Source organism: Ambystoma mexicanum, chromosome 1p, assembly GCF_040938575.1.
Source record: "Ambystoma mexicanum isolate Mex_15411 chromosome 1p, UKY_AmexF1_1, whole genome shotgun sequence".
In the NCBI taxonomy this organism is placed as follows: domain Eukaryota; kingdom Metazoa; phylum Chordata; class Amphibia; order Caudata; family Ambystomatidae; genus Ambystoma; species Ambystoma mexicanum.
The window spans coordinates 1274040506-1274064451 of record NC_090921.1 but is presented as its reverse complement, the minus strand read 5'-3'; the positions used below and the strand labels follow the sequence as shown (position 1 = coordinate 1274064451).

The 23946-nt window shown below is 47.1% G+C and overlaps 1 protein-coding gene across 3 annotated transcripts in view; it reads right to left on the bottom strand.

Annotated features, from left to right (window-relative positions):
• Window positions 1-23946, bottom strand: part of LOC138452852 (synembryn-A) — a 255050-nt gene that overhangs the window by 180610 nt on the left and 50494 nt on the right. For 2 of the 3 annotated variants that reach the window (XM_069605202.1, XM_069605203.1), the window contains exon 3: window positions 5184-5201. The exons of the other annotated variant lie outside the window; for it this stretch is intronic. In XM_069605202.1, the coding sequence (XP_069461303.1) occupies window positions 5184-5201 (18 nt within the window). The remainder of the gene's footprint in view (window positions 1-5183; window positions 5202-23946) is intronic. 3 annotated transcript variants of the gene reach the window in all.

Here is a 23946-nt window from a genome sequence, read left to right as displayed (position 1 = left end):
CACCATCACACATGGCTCAATGTCACCAACACCAGACAGAAAGGGAGGCACCAGGGGCGCTGATACCAGCTAGGTGACTAAGACCTAATAACAGGATGAGGCAGGGACAACGGCAACAAAAGAAGAAAGGCCTGTCACAGCAAAGTGTGAAGGGCCCTCGGTGCCAGGGGTGCATAAAAACACCCAAAGGACAAATGGCATAGCTTCAGCTACAAGTGGCATAGCTTCAGTCTATGTATGGCAAATATAAGGAGAGGCAACTCCAGTCCTTCTTGGTACTCCGAACGGAGCACCAAAAGTCATCCCGCGAACGCAGGAGGCTGAATTTCTTTTCCCAGAACCCACCCACCCAGAAAGAAGAACGAGAAAGGAAGAAGCAGAGAAGGAAAGGACAACAAACGTTGTTCGCAAAGTCGTGGGAATAAGATGGCGGCAACGGCCAGGAGGACACCCTCTGGCCCATGTGCCCAAAAGTGCAACGATAGATGAGACTTATAATGTGTGTAGTTTATAAATAAATTACAAATATGTTTTTATGATTTAGGTTTGTGCAATAAAATCCACGGCCTTTTATCACCAACACTAAATCCAATGTCTCATTCATCTGTGGGGAAAACCCAAAGGGGTTGGGTTTGCGGGGAGGAACAATTGGTTGCCATCTCTACTGCCCAGATTATCTGTGGACCCCCGCGTGACAGTCTGATACAAGGATTCATTTTCCCACAGACGCTCTTGCTTCAGTGAATGCCCCCTTCCCCCATCCCCCAGACTGCATTCCCGGGGGGGGGGGGGACGCCTTTGGTTAGTTTGTAGCAAACAGCTCCCCGCTAGCTCACCCAGTTGCACAGGCTCTCCCCATTGAGCACTTTGCGTCCCCGAGTCTCTCCTCCCTGTGCTGAGCCAGCTCCTGCCTGACCTCAATCCTTCCTTCACCTGAAGCTCAAGACTATTATTGGAGTCTCGGTCCAGACGATAGGGTGCGGGCGGGGGGGGGGGGGGCGGGGGGAATACAGGGGGGGGGCGAGCGTGGCACGGGAGGAGGGAAAAGATGAACATATATTTGCAAGAATAAAAAAGGAGGTAGAGGACGGGAGAAAGGGGAGAGGATAGTGGGTGAAAGATGCAGGGGGAAGGGGCTGTGGGCGGGCACTTCTTGCCCCCGCAGCTGTGTCTACTAGCACCTGCAATCCCCTGCTTGCCCATGAGCTACTCCTTTCCTGTGGACCCAGGGCTAGGTGCCCAATCCAGTGCCCAATCCAGGGAGGAGAGAGAGGCTCTCACTCAAGGGAGGGGAACTCTCCAGGTGTGGGAGCTCTATCGAGGGAGGGGGTGCTAGGCCCATAAAATAGGAATGGGAACTTTATTTCAGGACACCACTAACTCCCCCTTTGAGCATGCCCGCCGCCCCCCCCACCAGAAAGAGAGCTACCCTCCCAGCACATCTTCCCAAGACCTCAGCTAGACGTATTATGAGTGTGATTTATAAATAAATTACAAATATGTTTTTATGATTTAGGTTTGTGCAATAAAATCCACGGCCCCACCAAGTAGAACTCTGCTGCCGGGGGCCTCGTCAAAAAATTGACTTTTTTTTTTAAACGGTGCTTGAGTTTTTTTTACGTTTTGATTTTTTCATATTTTGAGAATGTTTTTTATCAAGCTACAAAAAACGACTTTGAAATGGAACAGGGACCCACTGCAGCAGATAGTTCACTGCCCCATCACTCGCCCACCTGCTACCAGCACGGCCCTACACTAGATCCCTCCTGCAACCGCCGCGCCCCCTCCTTGACATGAATCAGCTCCCATTCTGAACTTCAGGAGCTCTCCTTCTGGACTCCCCAACAGCTTCCTTCCCCCAACAGCTCCATCACAGTTGCAGGGGCTTCAAGGCACTTAATAGATCGGAGTAAGAAAGGGTGGATCGAAGAGCAGAGCATGCCGGAGGAGGGGCTTGAGGGGAATTAAGCCTGTGTAGGGCATAAGAGCAGTAAGCCAGCAGAGAGATTTGCAAAAGAACGGTCCAAAGCTTCCAAGGTATTATTATCCTTCAGACAAGCGTCATGACTGGGGGATGGTCAAACTGGTAGGAAAGTCTGTATCCCACAACTGGAGCCTGACACGCAGCTCCATCTGTGCATATACGTTCTGTCCAGCAACGCACCTCAATGCGGACTTGCAGCACATCAGCTAATTTAGTACTGACAGCCAAACAAAAACGTAAAAGTGTACTACTAAACTGACCTGCAGCACCCCCCCCCCCCCCGCTATTCCAGTACAGGGGACAAAATAAAGGCCTTTCAGTTCACTGCACCTCAAGCTTGGTAGACAGCGCTGCCCGATACTCCAGACTTGAGATGAAGACTCAACTCTGCTAAGGCACCTCATCCCTCACCTATGTTACCCCTCGACCTTTCTTTCAGTCCCTCCCACACACAACTAACCCAGAACTCTCCTTTAGCATCTCTTCCAAAATACCTTCCTTTTCAAGCCCTTTGCTCAGCTACCTCCAACTCTTTAAGGGTTAGATGCTTCTCCAGGCAGAGAGTGGAGGTAGATCTCTCTCCTCTGCAGATGCCTCCCTCTGGAATGGCCTCCCTTCCCCTCTCAAACTTGAGCCAGATCACCTGAAGTTCTAGAAGCAGCTCAAAACGTTCCTCTTCAGCTCGGCTTTCTCTCCCTCCCTCCCTCCCTGCCTTGCTGACCTATCTTATGTACCGAGTGGTTACTTGGCTACCCTGAGAGTCTCACTGGGTACCAGGCTCTTTCTTGATCAGTCACCCTTGCACTGCCTCTGGGCCTACCACGCACTTAGGGGATGTAACTGTAACCCTACAGTCCCTTGTTCTCCTTGCACTACCCAGAGCCCCGCTGCCCTGGCTGCACTTACTCAGAGCATTGCTGCCCTGGTTTACCCTCCCCTCTCCCCCCCTTCCTTTCCCCTTGCACTTCTCGTTCTCGCACTGAATGACACAAAGCCTAGTAAAATCGTTTTTTCTTGCCCTCCCTCCGTTGTCTTGTGCCTAGATTCACTTGTGTACAGGCGCGTTATAAATGGCTTATCACATCATATATCTCAATGGTGTACCCGCAGCACCCTCTGCTATTCCAGTACAGCAATCCACACAGCTCCAACAATATACCTAAATATTTGTCTACATCACTTCTCGTCCTTCGCATACACCCACAGATCTGCCAAAGCAACGCAATTCTAGCCCCATAGCAGGGTAACATTTCAGGGGGTTAAATGGGGGGAAATAAACCATCAACTGTTGTAGAGATGCCAACTTCAGAGACTGTGGGGGAGGGGCAAACGTACTTGTGTGGAGCCATCTTACTTTTTTTTAACACTTTCTAATGAGACTATTCTAGTGCAGCTTCAATGTTACAAGCAGTTAACTCTGGCATTCAAGACTGCACACTTTAGGACGGTGGTGAGAATGAGCAGTCTCCTGTCCCCCTGCCCTTCCAATCACTCCCCTGACATGCACGCACTAACCCCACATCACGATTTCAATGGTCTAAAAATGTATGCATACATATTCAGGTGCTAACAATAAAACGTTTTACATTAGGAGTTGCCGGGATTTTGGTAACTGCACAGCCACGGGCACCGTTTATTGTCGGTGTCCTGCTCTGGCCTGCCACTGCTTTATAGGTCAGCCAAGTCGATATAGTTCAAATGTTCGTTAGGTTGGGGCCAGGGGGGACATAGCCCGATCTGCCCAATGGTCATCGCGCCACTACACATGAAATATGTGGGTCCCGGGCTCATTATGCCCACAGGCTGCACCTCACGGATGACACCCAAAGAGGCTGAAATGTCAAGGGATGCTTGTGTTCTCGTGCAGAAACGATACGACCGAGCAGTTTGAGTTGTGTACGGACCCTTATACCGTAGGTTTCCAAATTTCTACCCAAGAACGTCATTAAGGAGTCGCCAGGGATCTCCCCTGCTACCCCTATGGTCTGGTTTCCCTTGCTACCCCTAAAACTGTTTTTTTTATGCAAGCTCCTGGGCTGTGGCTAGCACCTTGTGGCTCTTTGCTTCTGGATTGTCAGACTTTATTGTTCAGGCCTCTTTAAAAAAAAAAAAAAAAAAAAGAACAGGGGTTCCACAAGGCTAACAACTTTTGCAGTGACCCTAAATAAGAAAGAACAGAAATACGAAAAAATGTATCTTTCTGGAACTCTATACATTCATTGCTAGACTCTATTTCAGGCACACTTCAGGCGGTGCGTCACTGATTTAGTCTGTTCTTAAACACCTCAACTCATCCTTTCATCCTTCTGAGCTCGATAAAGGAGTACCAAAACAGGTTGGGTGATATGGTATGTATATTTTTTCTACATAAAGCGCGCAAGTGCTATATAATAACACATCATTATCATTTTGTCATGGACGTCTGCTTGTATTCGCAGTAATTTGGTAATATGGGCCTATACACACTGATCTTAACGATACATATGGTGATCCATTTTTGTATGAAATGTATCTCACATTATAGTGATATCGTTACCATATTTTTTGTTGTGTACTTAGGAACAATGCTATGTGATGACATTTCCTGTTTTGTCAAGGGCTGAAAGGTCGTGTTCCAGCGCTACCCGCGATAACACTTCAGGGTGGGGTAAAATTACATTGCTTCCTGTGATGTCATCAGAGGTTGCGGTTCGTGTGATGTCACTTCCGCTAGCCCTGGCATCTGGGTGAAATGACGTCCCTTTTTCTAACCCGAGCTTCCCCTTGTGTAAAAATATTGCTGCCCCCCCCAAACCCTAAATACCACAACCGCTTATACTTTCAGTTATACGCGTCTGCCGTCCTTCAATTTACAAGAGCATCGCAGGGCTACCTGGACATCTTCCAAACCAACTAGTTTGTAGAGCACGGGAGCGAGACCAACTCTTGTTTGTGTTTATTATGATTTGTTTCCCTCCTGTTGAGGCGTACTAGGCTGAAAGCTGATCTTGAATCATGTCCAAAGCAGTGCTGCTGGTTAGGCTCGGTCTAAAACATTCCATCCATCACTCTCACATGGACAGTGCCATTCTCAAACATCCGGTCTAATGCATGGGGTCACGTGGACATCTCCCAACTGCACTCAAGCGGCCAGTTGCGCCATTTGCTGAGCAGGAGGGCTCTACCTACACACTGCATCTACAGCGAGAAGGATCATTACCTCTTCCAGCTCCCGCCGCTGCATGAAAACAAGAATGCAGGGATAAAATAAACCAGAGAAGGAAACAGATAAATGTCACATAAACATGTGGGAGTGAAAACAGGGAGAGAACAAAAAAAAGTTACGTTCTTGCACAGCAGAATTACTTACCACTTATGGGCAGGAAAGAGGATTGCAGGAACGAATACATGCTTTGGCGTACACTGCTGAAGTGGGGCACGTGGAGCTTTGCCATTTTTAAAAAAGGAGGGACTGACCACGGATATACATGCGTTAGATTATGCCACCGACACTTGTGTAGCATACACACACATGCCAACACTGTCCATTCAAAAGATACTAGCCTTGTCTCATCTTAACGGGGCATTCTGGGACTTGTAGGTCTGGGTGTAGAACGGCTAAATCCATGTCTACAAGTCCCAGAATACAAAGTTAAAAACAGGACTGCTATGATATCTCCCGAATGGAATGGATAAGGTTGCCATTAATTGGTACATGCACTGGTGATAGTGCTTTGTAGTCAGGCCCGTTTTTAGAGTTGGACAAACCAGATAACAGCCCAGGGCACAGTTGGAGGCACAGGGAGGGGTCGGCAAAACTTGTTAACATCCCACCCTGGAGAGCAGGGAGCAGTCACGTTTCCATCTTTCAACACTGCACGGACAGAAGAAAGGATACAAGCCTGCTCTTCCCAGATCCAGCTACCTCCCACGATGCAGCCAATGGCTGAACACTCTGCCGAGAGGTTTACCACCGACACGTGCATCCCTTTGTGAAACTTCCCATGCTTAAACGGTGTGATCATTTCTGCATAGTCCTGGCATGCCAGAACGGAGGGTTGAGCGTTCATGGGGGACTGAAAGGGCTGCTGTTTGGGATTTGTTTTGGTCTGGTCTAATGAAACAGGGCCGGGAGTTTTAGAAGTAGGCGGCTGTCGGGGCAGGTGTGGGGGACCAAAGAAAATGGCCAAAGGAAGGTGGATATGAGGAGGCAAGGAATCGGTAATCATTCAGGGCTTTTAGCAGGGCACTAGACAATTTTTTTTTGGTTTGTGAGATGTTTTAGGACCATCAAATGAGCGACTCCATGTCATCTGAACACGCAGGGTCTATTTTGAAAATCAATGTTTTTTGGCATGTTAATCCAGTTGAAACAAAAGCCTACACCTCCCAGAATGCATGCACCCGTTACACGAAAGCCCAGGACTGGACACACGTGTTCAGGTGATTGCCAGTCACTTTGCCAAACTATGCTTTTTACTGGGAGGTAAAAAGTTTCAGTAAGCATGGAAAAAGCAATATTTGTACACATTATGCTTGTTGCTGCCCTTCCTTTGCGTGGTGAGAGTTTTATTTACAGTGAAAAAATGTATGTGCAAAGGTAGAAAAACATTATTGTAGCATTACAATTGCATGTCCACGTTACCATCGTTTCATAGGGGTTTCCAGTATATGTTATTATAAAACCAATTACTGTCAGGTATACACACACACGGCCAGCTTTTACCATCAGACAACAGCCTCTAGTGCAAATTGCTAGGTATTTTAATATGAGTTTTTACTGCCATCATATAATAATTATTTGTTGATTATATTTTCTTTAGAGATTAATGCAGATGGAACATGATGTTAATCAGTGTTATCATTAGCCACTGATGGTGATTCATTGCCTTCAGAATTAAGCAGAGCCTAGTTGGTTCCTGCTGGGTTTCAAACTTGTCAGAGGGTATTGTGACATTCTCAAAACCAGCATGTGCACATGATCTACTCATCCGGCATACAACTATTTGCCAGAAGTTAATATATGTCCAGGAACTCACCCCATTAGGTAGCCATTTTCTAGATATTGTCATCCTATACTTGGGTACGCTACCACATACCAGGATTTCCCTTTACATTCTCATGCCCTCACACATACTTTGTCTAGGTAGACGGTTCATATTGCAACATGACTGCTTCGCCTCCTAGCCTACCTACTTCTGTGGTCTTCCCCTATAGCACTTTGAAGTAGTTTCAAGGCATTCTTTATACCCTAACCTTTCTTAATATAGCAGGTAACCATCTTTTTTTCACCACTGCCCATTTCCCATAGTTTCACACCCATCATCCATTCTTCTGCCACAGCCATGGACTCTTGCTACACTTTTAAATGAGAGCAACATTGCTGGAAAAATAGATCACCCATCAACAGTAGATGTTTTGGCAGACGCATCATCTAGGCGAGTACCCTTCATTTAGACCGCAAAGAAAATACAATATTATTCTATACGTGGTCTACTTGTTAATTTTAAGCACAACTTTAAAAAACAGTTTTTTTGTTTCTTTATTTCGATTGCGCACCTGACCCTGAGGTACCTGGGCGCATTTGGGCACACGTGCAAATTGTTACAGACATAAGCAAAATAGTCAAGTTACAGTTACATTTGTAGAAACCCATTGGGCATGAATACAGTTGATACAGACATGGGCATGTATTAGAAAAAACAGTTAAACTTGTAAGGAAATGTAATGTTAAAAACTCATAATCTCGGTTGGTTCTTACTGATTAGCTAAGAAATAGCGTTTCTCCTGAAGTTAGTGAATAGCTGGGTCGTCTTGGTGGCAGGTTGGAGGGTATTCCACAGTTGGGCCGCCATGACAGGGAAGCTGCTCCCTCCTGATTTTTTAAATGTATATCTCGGGACCACCAGGCAAGACGTGTTAGCCGATCTGGTGAGCTGTGTGGAGGATCTGATGGTGAATTTGTCAGGTAGGTTGGAGCTGTATGGTTCAGGGATTTAAAGGTAAGACACAAGGTTTTCAACTCAATCTTTTCCTTTATGGAGAGCCATTTGTGTTGTCTTCTTATTGCGGAGATGTGCTCTCTCCTTGGTATATTTAATGTGGCTCTAAAGTGCATTATTCTGCATTATTTGCAGTTTGTTGACCACAAACTTACTGGCACCAGATAAAGGGCCTCATCACGAGTTTGGCTGTAGCCCTTAAATGCGGTGGTAACGGTATTACAGCCGCATTTAAGGGCTGGCCCTATCACGAGTTGGGAGCTAAATCGACTGTTTTACCTCCAGCTTTTTTCTGGAGGTGAAAATCCCCGTTTTCGGCTGTATTACAACCGGCTGTATTAGCCCGCATAATTAGCGCCGAAAATTCCCCATTGGATCCAATGGACCCAATCAGGAATGGGGATTTACCGTTAAGGCCCAACTCGTGATCGGGTGGTAATACCACCGGACTGTTCAGTGTTAGGGCCATTACAGTCGGCTGTATTACAGCCGGGAATACAGCCCAACTCGTGATGAGGCCCAAAGTCTGTTACAATAGTCCAGTTTGGACAACAGGAGGGCTCTGGCTAGGATGAGGCAGCTTTCTGTTGAGAGCAGTGGTCTACAGGCCCTTATTAGTTTACCCATATAGGCGGTGGCTGAGTCAGTCATATTAACTTGTTTATGTAAATTAGATGTAGCGTCCAGATAAAAACCCAGTGTTTTTACTTCTTTGGCTACTAGGATGTTATTCCCATCGATATTGAAGGAGGCATAATTTGGGCTAATCTTGTTTAGGTTGGCAAGAGAATCGACCAGCAGAAGTTCTGTTTTATCATCATTCAGGCAGAGGCCATGGGTGGCCATCCATGCCTGAATGATTAGATACATTTCGTTCACAAGCCATACATCAGTGCCATAGATGCCTGTAAAGGCAGGAGGATCTGGGTGTCATCTGCGTAATTCGTATAGGCAACACCCAGATGGTCCAGATCATCAAACAGTGGCTTTGTGAAGATATTATCCAGGGTGGGGACATGCACAAACCCTGGGCCATTCCACAAGTGATGGGTATGGGGTCAGCTGCTGCAGACGGTGAGAAGACTCGCATGGTCCTGTTGTTTAGGAATGATTCGATCCAAAAGATTGCCGTCTGGAAGAAATTGTGCCGCTGCGGCAAGGTGATCGCAGAGTACTCTGTGGTCGACAATGGTTGAAAGCAGCCGATAAGTCCAAAAGGAGCAGGACTGCAAGTCTTCCATTGTCTTTGAGTTCATCAATCTGGCTTTTTAAGTCAATCAGGGCCGTTTCGGTCCCATGTTGAGGTCTAAAGCCAGATTGTCGAGTTCCCAAAAACTGATTGGCCTCCAAGTATTCTTGGATTTGTAAATATGCAACCCTATCCAAGATCTTTAGCAGAAATGGGACAATGGTGATTGGCTGTAGTTCGAGGGAATAGTTGGATGTAAGGATTGTTTGTTTTAGTAGTGGAAGTACCCAGGATTCCTTCAAGTTACTAGGTACAATACCTGTTGAGAAGGAAACATTGATTAATTTGGTTATGAAAGGGATCAGGACTCTAGCAGCATCTTTGATAATCTGTGCCAGACAGCCATCTCCTTGGCACCTAGTCGGTTTTAGGGAGGCAATGATTTTCTTCTACCTCTGGTACTGATACTTTTGAGAATTTAAAGCCTTCGGAAGGTTAAATAAGAGGCTCTTGAGGCAGATGAGTCGAGGCTAGGTTGGTTAGGATGCGCCGTTTGTCTGCTATTTTAATTTGCAAGGTGGCGATTTTGTTGGTGAGAGTATTCCGAATGTTCGTGCACCAGAGTTTGACTTTTAGGCATGAGTCGGTAGGGAGGTTGGGCGTCTCCATTTCAATCAAGATTATAAAGAGCTCTTTAGTACTGGAGGTAGCTTGGTTAATTCCATTGTTGTAAGAATCACGTTTGCTACGGATATCTCTTTTTTGTATTTAGCAGAGAGGTTGGCCAGGTTGGTTTTGTTCTCCAAGGATGGGGTGTGTTTCGATAATGTTTCGAGTTTTCTTTTTTCAGATCATAAAGTTTTTAACTCAGGGGTGAACCAGGAGTTCAAGCGGGCTCTTAGTTGCACCCCTCAAAATGCGTAAAGGGAAACAATGTCTAAGGCTTTGGTCATTGTGGGGTTGTAGGCATCTACTAGTAAGTTAGGGTTGTGGTATTCAGAAGAGACTTTAAGGTAGGGATCACCACAGGCATAATTGCATCTGCAGTAATGTTTTGGTCGTTTCTTGTTGGGCACGGCGGTACTGTAGGGCTAGCTTTGTTAGGTGGATTATTAATGGCAAACTCAAGAGAGACGGTGGTGATCAGTCCATGGTTGTGGTAGGATATCGGTAACTGTGATGTTATAGTTTAGGTCTGCTACCCAACCAAGGGTCCTCCCTTTCTCATGAATATTTTATTCATGAATCCATGTTTCAGTTAGGGTGTTGGCTAATGATAATGCTTGGAGGTCATTAGGGTCGTTGAAACCTAAATTGAAATCGACTAGTATTAGAATTTGTGAGGAAGTTTTAATATTGTTGGATAGTAAAATCTTCATGTCTTCCTCAAATAAGCCTATTGGCCCTGGGGATCTGTAAATTAAATTAATTGGATAGTACTTGTATGCGATATTTGCAGTTTGGCTGAGAGCAATTCGCAGGAGGAGAGTGATGGTGTAGTGGCTATTTTCATGCCTAAATTAATTAGTTTTAGAGATGATGGCAATACCCCCTCCTCTGGAGTCAGGTCTGTCCACTCTAACGATCGAGTAATTGTCTGGTACCACTAGTAGAAATGAAGGGCCGGCAGCAGCATGCAGCCTTGGTTGCCGTGGTGTATGCCGAAACAGTTTGTAAATGTAATAAGGCATCTGTATAGCACCTATTGCCATTGGTATGGCATCAAAGCGCCGTTGGATGAAAACCCTTGGAGGACCGAAGTATGAGAGATTGGTCCGAAGAGTTTGGAATGCGTGTGCGCATTTGACCAGTACGAAGAGTTGGCGAAGTCCCTGAATTAGCGTCCCAAGTAGAACTGGCATGTGTTTGGGTGCTGTGAAGGCTTTCAGGAGGGTATGCAAGTCAAAGAGACTGGTTATGTGTCTACATAGACCACATTTCTACTGTGGGACTTAGCTGCATTTTAGTGGCAGAGGTGATGTGTGATATGAGGTCAAGTAGCGGTTGATTGCAGATGTTTGCGGGTGGCTGGTCGTGCCTTTGGAAGGGAGGCGGCTAGCTCCCATCAAGGTGGAGTGTGATACGTACCTGTGAGCCCTGGGTGATTACTTGTTTTGTTGGTGGGTTGTCCATCCTCTCGTGCGATTCTATGAGTCCTTCGCGAAATCAGCCCTTTCTTGGAGTCCCCTCATGTGACTCATCGATTCCTCCACCTACCTGTTTGGATGATGAAGTTCACCCGATAGGTGTATTAAGTCGATCAAGATTGAAGTGGGAAGAGCCAGGTCTTGAGTACCTTCTAGAAGGCTAGGTGATCCTCTATGCAGCAGATTCTAACAGGGCTAGAGTACCATATTTTGGGTGCTCAGACGGAGAAGGAGGACACCTCTATTCTGGTTGATTTAGCCTAAGGGATGACTAAGAGGAGAGCTGTGCCTGGGCTTCAGTTTCTGTTGGGTCTTTAGATGGTGAGCTTCTTTTGTGGGATTTCTGGCAGGAGTTGTGCATAGCAGGGTGGGTGATATGCTTAGCCTTGAAGGTGGACTGTCGCCTGACAGGGACCCAGTGCAGGACACGGAAGGCCAGTGTGATGTGCTCTCTAGGGCCAGCAGGGGCCTGGCTGCAGTGGTTCGAACTCATTGGAGTCTCCTGAGTTGATATGGAGGGGTGCCCAGGTACAGGGAGTTGGCATTGTCTAGGCGAGATAAGACGAGGGCTGTGGATTGTGGCAACTCTGTGACGGTAGGGGAGGCAGGGGAAGATGCGTAGGTGTAGATAGCATGATTTTGCCAGAGTTGATGTGGTGTGGTAGCATTAGCTCTGCATTCATGTTGCATCCAAGTTTCTTTACTGTGTTGGAAGGAGGGGGAAGAAGGCCTATGGAGGTCGGCAAAGGGGTCGGTTGGGGGAAAGAGGGCTGTCTTCCCGCACATCAGGATTTCAGTTTTTCCTAGATTTAGGAGGAGGTGGTTAGCGGCCATCCAGTGGTCGATTTCTGTGAGGCATGAGGCGAGGTCAGTGGACAGGTTGGAAGTGTCCTTTGGAATCTTGAAGATGATTTGTTTGTCATCTTCGTAGTTGTAGCAAGCCAGGCAGTGTGAGCGGATAGAGCAGTGGGGGCTTAAGTAGAGGTTAAAGAGCAGGGGTGAAAGAGAGGCGCCCTGAGGTACTCCGTTGGTGACAGGGCGTGTAGTAGAGGAGAAGGGATGCATGTATGTAATTTGGGATCTGTTGGAGAGAAAGGAGGATATCCATTTCAATGCTGTATGTAACCCTGATGCCGAGTGTGTGGAGTCTGTCCCGAATGGTGTGGTGGTCAATGGTGTCAAGAGGTTGAGACGGAAGAGTAGGGTCAAGGTTTTTTGTTGTTTTTTTTTTTAACAGGGGTTTAGGGGTTTGGTCTTGAAAACTGCTGGGAATGAGCCTGAGGTAATTGATGTGTTAAGGATAGATCTTCTGAGACTGCTGACACAGGTTAAGACAAGGAGAGCGGGGAGGAAATGTACTCCTACAGATCCTGAGGGGCAGCTCCTAGCTAGAAGCTTAAGGAATTCCAGCTGGCAAATTGGGGAGAAGGTATTAAAAAAGCAGGCGTGTGGAGGCATAGCCAGGTCGTGGGTGCCAGGGTGCGGAGAGAGGCAGGCATGCTGCTAATTTAGAGCCAAAGGTGCGGTTTCTTTCCACAGCTATGTTGTGGAAGTGGTCAAAGAGGGCGTCACAGAGTGCTTGGGTGTGGAGTAGGGCAGAGGATGTGCAAAGCGGAACCTTGAATTCTGAGATAATCTTGTGGAATTCCCTGCATGTGCTAGAGGCATTTGAGATTCTTTTACAGTAGAAGGATTTTTTGGACTTCCAAATTTCTGCCCTGTAAGAAAGAGTCTAAGTGGCACCGCAGCAGTCTCTGAGTGACAGTTGTACGTTCCTTGTACTGTGACACAGGGAGAGCACATTTTATTATTTATTTATTGTGCATTTATTAGGCAGTTATACAAGTAAATTGTTTCAAAGCGCCGACATGGCAACAGGGAGGGAACATGGGATAGAAAACAATGAGCCTCATTCGACCCTGGCGGAAAGCCGTACCTGTAATACAGGCACAGCTGCCGCCAGAGTCGTTTTTTTCCAGCACCCTGGAATGGGCAATTACCGGGGTATTACAACCCTGGCAGACCCTGTAATTGCCCATTACAGGGCGCCGGAAAAAATGTGTCCCCATTTCCATTGAGCCCAATAGGGGGAAGCCGCATGCACCGGCACCATTTGTGAATGGTGCCGGTGCATGCGGCATGCTGTGCTCGTGGGTGCCGCTCTGCTGGCCAAATCTGACCTGGCGGGCAGAAAGGCCCCCGCAAGCACACCTCGTAGTTTGCCGGTCCGGGAACTACGGTACCGGCAAGCTTACCGGTACCGTAGTGCCCGGACCAGCAAATTTATAATGAGGCCCAATGCCTTTATGCCACACTGTGGGATAAAGACAAAACTACTAGGCCTTGTGAGCATTCAGAGCGTGGAAGTGCAGGGAGAGAGAGAGGGGGAGGAGGGGGAGTAAGTGCTGGAATGCCAGTGCTCGTGAGTGATCAGCAGGTGTAAGTGCCTAGTGTAGGAAGTGCTAGGGAACTTTCATCTGTAAAAATAAATGGGTAAGTGCAGGCCTACAGTGGCAAAGGCCAGCAAGTGCAGAGGCAAGTGCTATGTGTAGGCAGAGGCTGAGGCGATTGGGTGCAGCAGGCCAGGGCCCTGAAGGACAAAAGGGCCCTGGTCACCAATCACAGCAACTGTGAGATTAGCAAAGGAGGGAAGAACGGAAGGAGGAGGTGAAAAGGAAAGTCTTGAGGAGCTTCTGAAATTTGAGGAGGTCTGGCTCAAGACGAAGAGGGGGATGCTGTTCCAGAAGAGGGAGCCAGCTGAGGAAAGAGATCGACCTCCGGTCTTCTGTTTAGCAAAAAGCTTTACACACAGAGAGTGGAAGGAGAATATTTAGTAAGAACAAGTTGGAGATAATGTGGTCCCCGGCCCCAGGCAGCCTTATGGATGATGCAGAGGGATTTGAACTTGAACGTTGCAGCAACCAGGAGCCAGTGAAACATTTTTAGGGCAGGAGAGATGCAGTCCCTGGGCCTGAGGTCAAGGATAGGTCTTGCTGCCCTATTCTGGATTAGCTGGAGGGGTCGTAGAGAGGAAGAAGGTAGATTCAAGAGAAGGCTATTGCAGTAGTCTAGCCTATAGAGAACCAGAGCTCTGGTAACATTGAGCTTCTGGGGGAAAGTGAGAAAAGGACAATTCCTTTGAGAAGGAAGAGTTGACAGTTGAACTTATTGGCAATGTCCTGAATGTGAGGGAGGAAGGAAAGAGAAGTTGAAGAGGACTCAGACGTTTCTGGCTGCAGTTGTAGATGAGGGGGGAGGGGGAGCCCATATAGGATGGCCAGAGTCAGGGAAAGACGGAAGGTGCAGGAGTCCCAATAAGAAGGATCTCAGTCTAGCTAGCATTGAGGCAGAGATGGTTGGAAGTGCACCAGGACTGGATGGCAGATAGGCAGTCGAGGATGATGGAAGATGCAAGAGGGTCAGCAGGAAGTTTGAGAAAGAGTTGTGCGTCATCTGCGTAACATTGGAAGTTGGGGGGAGACTGAGGAATGCCAGATGAGCAAGGTAAGTGTTAAAGAGCCAGGGGGAGAGGTTGGCGCCCTAAGGAACCCCAGAGGAGGAGAAAGAGATAAGTGATGAGAAGGTGCCCAGAATAACCTTGGACAAATGGTTGATTAGGAAGGAAGTCAGCCAGTCCAGTGCCCGCTCCAAGATACTTAGGGTATCATGGAGCAGTTTTATGAGGATGGAGTGGTTGACCATGTCAAAGGCAGAGGAGAGAGCGAGTAGAATGAGGACAGCTGGTGAGTGAGTCCAGAGATGCAAGCAGTTCTTCATGGTTTTTCAGAAGACCAGTTTCCGTGCCTCTGGATGCTCGGAATCCAGATTGATGGTCGTGGAGACCACCGACAAGTTCAGTGTGTGTGGTAAATTGGGGGAAGGCCAGCTTCTCCAGCAGTTTCCTAAGGAAGGGGGTGATAGAAATAGGGCAGTAGTTGCCTGGACAGGTAGGGTCTGCTGAGGGTTTTTTCAGGAGAGCGCACACAAGGAAGTGCTTGAGGGAGGAGTAGAAAGAGCCAGTAGCAAAAGAGTGGTTGCAGAAGTCAGCTGGGGCAGGGGCAAGAGAGACAAGTTTGTCCTTGATGGTTCTGGAGGAGCCAGGGGATACCCATTTGGATGAGACCTTCATAGAGCAGACAACTCTGGTAACCTCATCAGGTGCGACAGTGGAGAAGAAGTAGAGAAGAAGTAGAGAGGAAGAAGGAGGGTGGGAGGCCATAAGAGGCAAGGGGGCGTGGGAGGGGTTGGTGAAGAGAGTAGCAAGGGTGCTCAGAGGTCCTGAGTTTTAGTGGTGAAGTGTGTGGTCAGTGTTTTGCAGAGGGCCTGGGACGGTAGAGAGGATGAGGAGACTGTGGAAGGGTTGGCTAGTTCCCTGTAGATTTCTAAAAGTTCAGCTGTGTTGTTGGATGCACTAGATACCTGTGCCTGAATGTGGGCCCTTTTCTTGGCATGGATGGAGAGTGTATTGCCTTTGGAGCAGGTGACAGGCCAGATTTTCGGTATTATACGTTTTGACCGTATCTAAACGGTCGCACGTACAAAAAGGTCTAAAAATGCTACCACCAAAGGTTCGAACACCAAAAGTTCGAACCTTTGGTGGTAGCATTGCAGGTAAGATAAAAAAAAACTAAAAAAAAAGACTGCGGGAGCTGCAGGGCTGTCCCCCGCAACACCCCGCTCACTATACTGTGTGGTATAGTGAGCGGGGTGTTGCGGGGGACATCCCCGCAGCACACCCGCAAAAAAAAAAAGAACAAAAACAGGGGATGCGGGGGGGGGGGTGCTGGGGGGTGAGTCCCCCGCAACACCCCTCTCACTATACTTCGTGAGCGGGGAAACCCCTGCAGCCCCCCCACAAGAAAAAAAATTAAGAAAGGACCCTGCAGTGCTGTTTCCCAATCGCGGAAGTGAAAGGGAACTGGCGCCGGAGGGACTTAGCGTGAAGAAATCGGTAAGTAGAGTTTATGTTGTGGGTGTGGTTGGGGGTGTGTCATGGGTGTGTTTTGGGGGTGGGTATGTACGTGTGTTTGCATGAGAAAGGTGCAAACTTTTGGTGGTTTGCACCTTTCTCATGCTAACTTTCCGGCCGCGGCAAAATCAGCCGCGGTCGGATCACGTAGATCCAGATTTTCAGAGGGTGAGCCTGAGGTTTGCCACTTCCGTTCCACAGCTCTGCACTTGCATTTTAGGGCTGCAAGTTCAGAGTCATACCAGTTGTTAGGCTTGGTGGCAGGTTTCACGCAGATCCTTATGACTGGGGCAAAAGAAATGTCCTGAGTGTTAGTAATGGCACGATGGAGGCTGCTGACAGCAGAGTCAGAGGTAGAGTCTGCGGTGGGGGGCGAGGAGGGGATGAAGGTGGATGTGAAGGGAGCAGCTGACACTCGTTTCATCGCACGGATGTTTGTGAACGAGGTTGGCAGGGCAGGAGGAGGTGCGGTCAGGGGCAGAGAGGACCCAGGTAGGAGGAGAGGAGAGAGTGGTCTGGCCAGGAGAGAGGTGTGATCAGTGGGGCAGGTGGAGAGTGAAAGATCAGAGTGGATGAGGGCGTCAAGACTCTGTCCTGCCGTGTGGGTCGGAACAGAAGGGAGAATGAAGAGGGACGGCGAGGTGCAAAGGTCAAGGAAGAGTGGATGTTGTGATGGAGGAGTCCAAGTGGATGTTGAAGTCGCCCAAGAGAAGGAGTTTAGAGGTGGGTGAGAGGAGAGAGGAACATGGTGGTAGCGCAAGGGGGCCTGTTGATCACCAGGGGGCCTGTAGATAGTGCCTATGGTCAGAGGGCAGGAGGGAGATCACACCAACTTGCAAAGTAGGCTCTCAATGGAAGAGTAAGGCAGGATGGGTATGGAGGAAGGAAGGAGGAAGGAACCCACTGAGGGTAGATTAAGGCAACCCCACCTCCAGCACGGTTAGGTTGTGGCTTGGAAATGATCTTGTAGCCAATGGGGAGAAGGGAGTCAAAATCAGTGACTGAGCTAGCTTTGTCTCGGTAAGAGCGAGAATGTCGAGGTACATGTCTTCAAGAAGGAGGCAGACGTCGTTGCCTTTGAAAGTTTCCCGATGAGTACAGGGGCGTGGTACACCAGACGGAGGGGAGGGACAGAGGAAGTGGTGGGGGAGAGAAGCAAGTGAGGGAAGGAAGTCAAGAAGGGATGGCAGGCACCGGTCAAATAGAAGGAAGTTGGGTTGAGGACCCTGAACCAAGGTAGTGCCAGTGTGGTAGACATTGATACAGCGGGATGCTGAGAAACCCGCCAAGAGGACTTCCCACTTGGTGCCACCATTATTGAGAGAGGATGTGAAAGGGGAGAGAGTAGAGATGAGATGAGGTGTCCATAGGTCTAGGGAGGGGACAGAGAAGAGGATATAGGTGAAGACCTGTCTGGAAGTTGCGGGGACATAGGTGTTTGCGGTGGGTAGGCCAGGGTTGGCACTCAAGATGTCTTTTTTGTGCTTTTTCCTTCCAGACTTCGTGAGAGAGGGAGGGAGGGTAGGTGATAGTGTAGCAGTTAGACAAGATATGAGAGATGGTGAGTGCCATAAGGGTGGCAGAGTATAAAGGAGAGAGGGGTGGCTACACTGCACTGTACTGTACTAGCCCAAACTCACCAAGCGGCCTAGTAATTACAAGACGGGCACAAAGAGCAATGCAAAATAGGGGTGTAGGATGTTAAAAACACACACACACCTAGGTTCAGACCCTACTGAACTGGCCTCCCGAATAAGCGAGGCTCAATGGATCCATCAAAATACTGCAGAGCTATGACCCCAAAAAGAGAACATACCCAAAGCCCCAGAACGATAATTACAGCTAGTAGCGTTTACACTGTATGGGAATAAACGCTAGAAGAGGTGAAGGAAGGACACTGTATTGCAGGGAACAGGAGGAAATACATCAAAGAGGAGGAACCTGGTTTTCATGTAGGAAGGATCACTGTTGTGATTGGGCTGAGGGAGCAGAAGGTGCTCACACACTGCAAACCAGTGATCAGGCCCTGTAAAAGACATCACACCTCCAAGATGCAGTGCAACTGTTCCCAGCCTTGCTGATGTGTCGAGGTACCTGAGAAATACTGCACTAAGGAATACTGAGAGGGGGTGGGTAATGCCCAGATCGAGACAAGTCAGTTCATGAAAGCAGAGGACATTAAAACATTTTTTTTTAAATAGCAATCATTTCCAAGAACCCCAAACAAAGAGCGACACATATAATGTTGGTTGTTTTCACAACTATATTCAGACCATCCCATGTTATTTCCCTCATATATTTAATTTCCCTCTAATGATTTTCTTGAATTCACCAATTTCATGATTTTGTGTTTGATTCCTATATTGTGCCCTTTACCTCTGTAACTTAAGAAGTTATATTTTGTGCCCTTTAACACCATTCTCAGTTAGGCATTGGCTTTTATGTTCGCGTGTCACGTACAGTCCAATTTCTTACATTTACATGACACTCTGGGACCAGTAAGAGGGGAAGTGGTGGGCAAGGTAGATCAGCAAGCTTGCTCTTAACACGTTGGTTTTAGGCAGAAAGGAGAAACATTTCTACTACAGGTGTCTACATATTAAAACAAGCATATTAAATGTCACAAATTGCAATTTGTGAATTTGGTACCCTTCATTTTCTTTTACCCTAAGCGGACTCTTGCGGTTGCTGATAAAGACAATGGGTTCCTGCATGTTGCTAATGTAGAGGAAAGATGGGTGTGTTTTAGGGTAGCACGCTGAGAGTTAGATGTTAGAATTGGGTCAATAGGGCTCGCATGTGTCGCTGGTGGTTTGTGGCCCAACAATGGGTTATGTCTAGGCTGCTGAGGGTGCGCAGGTTCCAAAGTGGCTGCTTCACCAGGGTGTGTCCCTGGATCTGGTTTATGCCTCCTACTGTCAGAGGATCAGTCTTTTGCTTGATGTTGGTAGTTTGGCAAGTAATGAATACACTGCTGATATCAATCAATTATTTAGTCTCTGTTCTAGATCACTTGCTTTGCTCAAGAGTTCCCACAAGCATGTACAAACTTGCCTCTGGGAATACTTCCCTCATCCGGTCTGGGAATGCCTGCTTTCGTCATTTCTTAATGTCGAATCAAGAAACGGAAATTGCACCAAATTCAATGATGAATCTCAAATTTAGACCATTCGTTTTTATTGTTGCCAAAATCTTTTCAAATAGCATATGAGAGATAGTCCAAATTAATAAAAATCTACAAAATGTAACCACACTATTATGCACCCACTGCACAATCTATAGTAATATCACAGGCCAATAATGCCAGAACTGCTCTGCAGGGTAATCAAGTTTTCCATTTAGTGTTCCTATTAGGGGTTGTTACTGGTATCAGCTAGGATTAAATTCAAAGCACTCTGTGTTCAAGGCACTCCAAGAGTGGGGCCTAAAATATCTGTAACGGAAATTTGAATTCAACTCTCCTCCTAGCACTCTCAGATCGGCTCAATTCCTATCTTAGGTAAGCCTAACATTTAAGCAATCCAGCGCAATGGGGCGCTCCTTTCAAGCACAGGCTTGCAAACTCTGGAATTTCCTTCCACATAATCTTAAATCCAAACAACTTGCAAACTTCAGCTGAAAACTCAAAATGTATCTCTTCAATATGGTACCTAGAGGGAGAGTGAGAGGAGGTTTTGGGGTGGCGGGGGGGTTAGAGTTAATCGTTTCCTGGGTTTCGTTTGTAAATTTCTTTGGGAGTTTGAGGTGTGGTTGAATGTTACGCATGGGGTGGGGGTGGGGGTGGGGGTGGGTGGGAGAATCACAACCGAATAGGATATCCCATTAGGATTTGTCTCCTGTGGTTTTGCATAGATTGGCATATAGTAATCCAAGATGCCAAGCAGAATTTTGATTCGAATGCTAAAGGGCAGATTATATTGGAGGTACTATTTTTATCCCAGAAGATCATATTTTCACGGTGAGGAGAACATGTTGTTGGTTTACTTAGCATGGTGCCAGGATCGGGACGTTGTCTGTTGCCAAGCTCTTCATTTGTTGCCGTTTCTTCCAGTTGTTTAGTTGAACAACCATATTTCGAGCAGTTTCCTAAATATATCAGTTAGTGCACTTCAAGGAAAAGATGCTTAGGTAGGGTGTTCCAGAGTTTTGTGGTCAATACAGAGAATGAGGAGCCTCCTTGTCATGTTTTATAGCGGTTAGGGACTCGGACAAGTGCAGCATTGCTGGTCCCTAGTGTTGTGGAAGTATTGTAGTGTCAGAATTCCTTTCTGGAGAATAGTCATGGGTCCAGCTTTGCTGCGACTTCTTTACAGGAGTCATCCCCATAGAGTGCACTGCATTTATTCTACCCTGAACCCACCCATTACGTCCGCCTTCCCCAGTGGCCAATGCACATGTCTTTTCAGGCTATGTGCATTACATACTGAGCGGGACAACCTCAGAATCTTTGTGCCTCAACCTTCCCCATTGCTCTTCCCATAGATCGCTGTGCTCCTCCATCCCAAGTTAAAAGTTTACCCAGATGGGTAGATATGGCTTGTCATTTTCCCCTCCCTTTGGCAATATTGTTGTTTTTGGTAGCAGCCTAATTTTTCTGTTGCTCACAATCATCATGGGCAGGTACCTCTGTTTTAGATGTATATGGTGCAAAACCCAAGTCATGGGTACCAAGCACAAATAACTGCATCTGGGCACAGATGACAATAATTTAAAAGCCTTGAACAGGAGGATAGATGAAGGAGTTAAGATTACAATAGGCGCATTGGGGAAAGGAAGATTTGATTATTCCTAAAGACTAGCCACGAAATCAAAGAACGAAGGTGCTTCATACGAAGGTATGATAATAGCCCCTGTAAGGGAGGCATGATATCACAAGTATGACACTGACACAAGAGCTACACGTTTCAAAACCTCTTAAATTCTTGGGGTTTGGAAAACTCCTACTCTGCCGAATAGCTATGATGGGAGTGGTCTCTACCATTAAATAATAAAGAAAACCGACCTAGTCAGTCTATGTCAAATCAAAATCGCCTATACTATAAAAAAAAAAAGAACCGAATGCCTGCCCCAACTCTTATACAAAAAGAGTGTAGAGGGGAACAGGTATGCAAAGAAAAGTCAGTGTAATAACAAATGATCAAGATGGCTGAGCCAGTTCTCCTCCACACATTGGACAGCACAGAGTAAGGCGGACCCCGTAGACACGATGGCACACTCTGGCTCAGGTTATCAAAAAAAGGTAGTTCAAAACGTGAGTCGAGGCCCGGTTGGCCTTCCACGTTAAATTCACTTATTTTTAGTTCACCAAAGGTTCTTTCACATTTCAACAAAAGTTTAGGTAGATCAACCTCAGCCGAGCTCGGACCTCGCAATCACAGCACTTGCAGGGGTTCTCTTCCTCAAGCTTTAGTCACCTTAGTTGGGGATTCCCTTCCCCAACTTATTTCATTTTCCTGGTCTCCCTCAGTAAAGCTCAGATCTTTCACGGATGTCGAAGACTTTCAAGTGTGCAAGGCTTTTTCCATAGACCTCTACAGGACCACTTCAACGTTCACTTCATCTCTCCCTTATGGTATTTGCCCCAGTGTCTATTGGTCTTGGTAGTTCCACAACACAATCAGTCAGAAAAGTTAAAAGAAATCTTTCTCTTAAGGCAACCACCTTTTAACTTCCCCTTTCGTCTGGGCTAATCTTGACCATTGCGCATTTCAGTGTTCATTCACTTTGTCGCTTTATAACAAAACATCAAACATTTCGCGGAGACTTTCGAGTGGGGCATTTCCTTTCGCCGGACCACTCAGCTACTCTGCATCAGTGGCTTCACAGTTATCAGGTAACTTTAAAGTTCACTACAGGTTTGCTTTCTTTGGCATCTCATTAGGACACGCACAACCTTCCATTGGGAGATACACTGTTGCAGCTTCAATCTTTCCTTGACTTAAACCGGTCTTTCATGTCTTTCGCTAACTCACCGGTTTTGTGCATTCCTTTCTTTTCTCTGTGGCTTTGAGTCACGAATCAAGGTTGATACCACAGGCTTGGCCTCGCCAACTCTGCCGTTCACCCGGGAGGGTCTCTGGCATCCTTGAAACACAACACAGGTTTCTTGTCTGTGAGTTGGTTTTCTCCACATATCCTTCACGTTTTCCCAGCGGCAACAACCACCTGCAGGGATCTTCAGGGTTCCCCTACCCCTCGCTCTAGTCCCTCAATCGGTCGTACTGCTCCAATGGCTTTGACTTCGCCCCGGAAGATCTGCTCCGCCACATGTCTCCCCTTGCTCAGAGTGGGTCTCCATGTTCCACCTTTTATCCATGTGGGGGAGCTAATGTGTATCAGATGTATGTGATTAAGGTCAAGTGCCTGACTTTGCCTGACCTTATTAACGGGACATGTCCAATGGCATATGCCAGTGTTAGCCTCTTTACTCTCAATCCTCCTCTTCCTCTGCCCAGTGTTTGTGTAGAAAGGGGGGGGACGTTGGAGAATCCTATAAAATAGGATGGGGTACGGGCACAGGATAGGGGGAAAACCGCATTTTACTATTGGTTGTCTCACCCCCACTCCCTGAAGATCCCTCACCTACGTGATCCTCCCGCACTGGTCCACCCCCAGGGTCTGGATCCAAAGGCGATGGCCGTGCCCTGGCCACCTGAGAGAGAGATCCTTTGGTTTCCCACATACCCTTCCCCTATGCAATGTAGCCACATTCGATTCGCAGAGAAACTGGGAAAAGAAATCAACGGTCCCCTGTTCTTAACCCTTTCAGTATTCCACAGCGAAACAGTAGGGTTGCAGGTCTAAGAACCATCGCATGACTCAAAGTTTAGAGTCCTTTCGTTGACTTATCCATGCCAAAGGTGAGTGGTCAGTGATGAGTGTGAATTTTCTCCCTAGAAGGTAGTACTTAATATGCAGAATTGCCCATTTGATGGCAGGGGCTTCCAGTTCCAACACAGTAGTTCTTCTCTCGGGGGATGAGTAGATGACAAGTGAATAGGATGGGATGTTCTAATCCCTAGTGTATTTGAGATAATACTGCCCCTAACCCTGTGAGGGAGGCATTGTCTGTAATACAAATTCCATTGAGAAGTCTACTACTTTTAATATGGGATTCTGGCATACGGTTTGTTCCAGGTTATTGTAATAAGCATCGTCCTCATCAGTCCAACACATTTTCTGGGGTTCCGCATTTCTTAATTTATCTGTCAGTCCGGCTGTTACATCTGAAAAATCTGGGATAAACCGGCAATAAATCCAATCAAACCTAGGAATGCCCTAAAATCTCTTAGTCTTGGGTGTGGGAGCATCTAGGACAGCTTTCACTTTTTCTTGCTGAGGCTGTACACTACCATTCCCTACAAAGAAGCATATGTATTTCACTGCTGACTGAGCCAGCTTACATTTTTTGGGTTGGCAGTTATGCCGGCCTCTCATAATAGTGGAAAGATGATCTTCCCACGTTTTACTATAAATGACTAGGTCGTCAATATAGGCCACACAGAAATCGGAATAAGGCTGTAATATCCTGTCCATGAGTCGTTGGAAAGTCATTGGGGACCCATGTAACCCAAAGGGAAGGACTTTGAATTGGAATAGTCCTATTGGCATTGAGAAGGCAGTTTTTCCTTATCAGGTCCATGTACAGGGCCCTGCCAATATTCTTTGGTTAGATC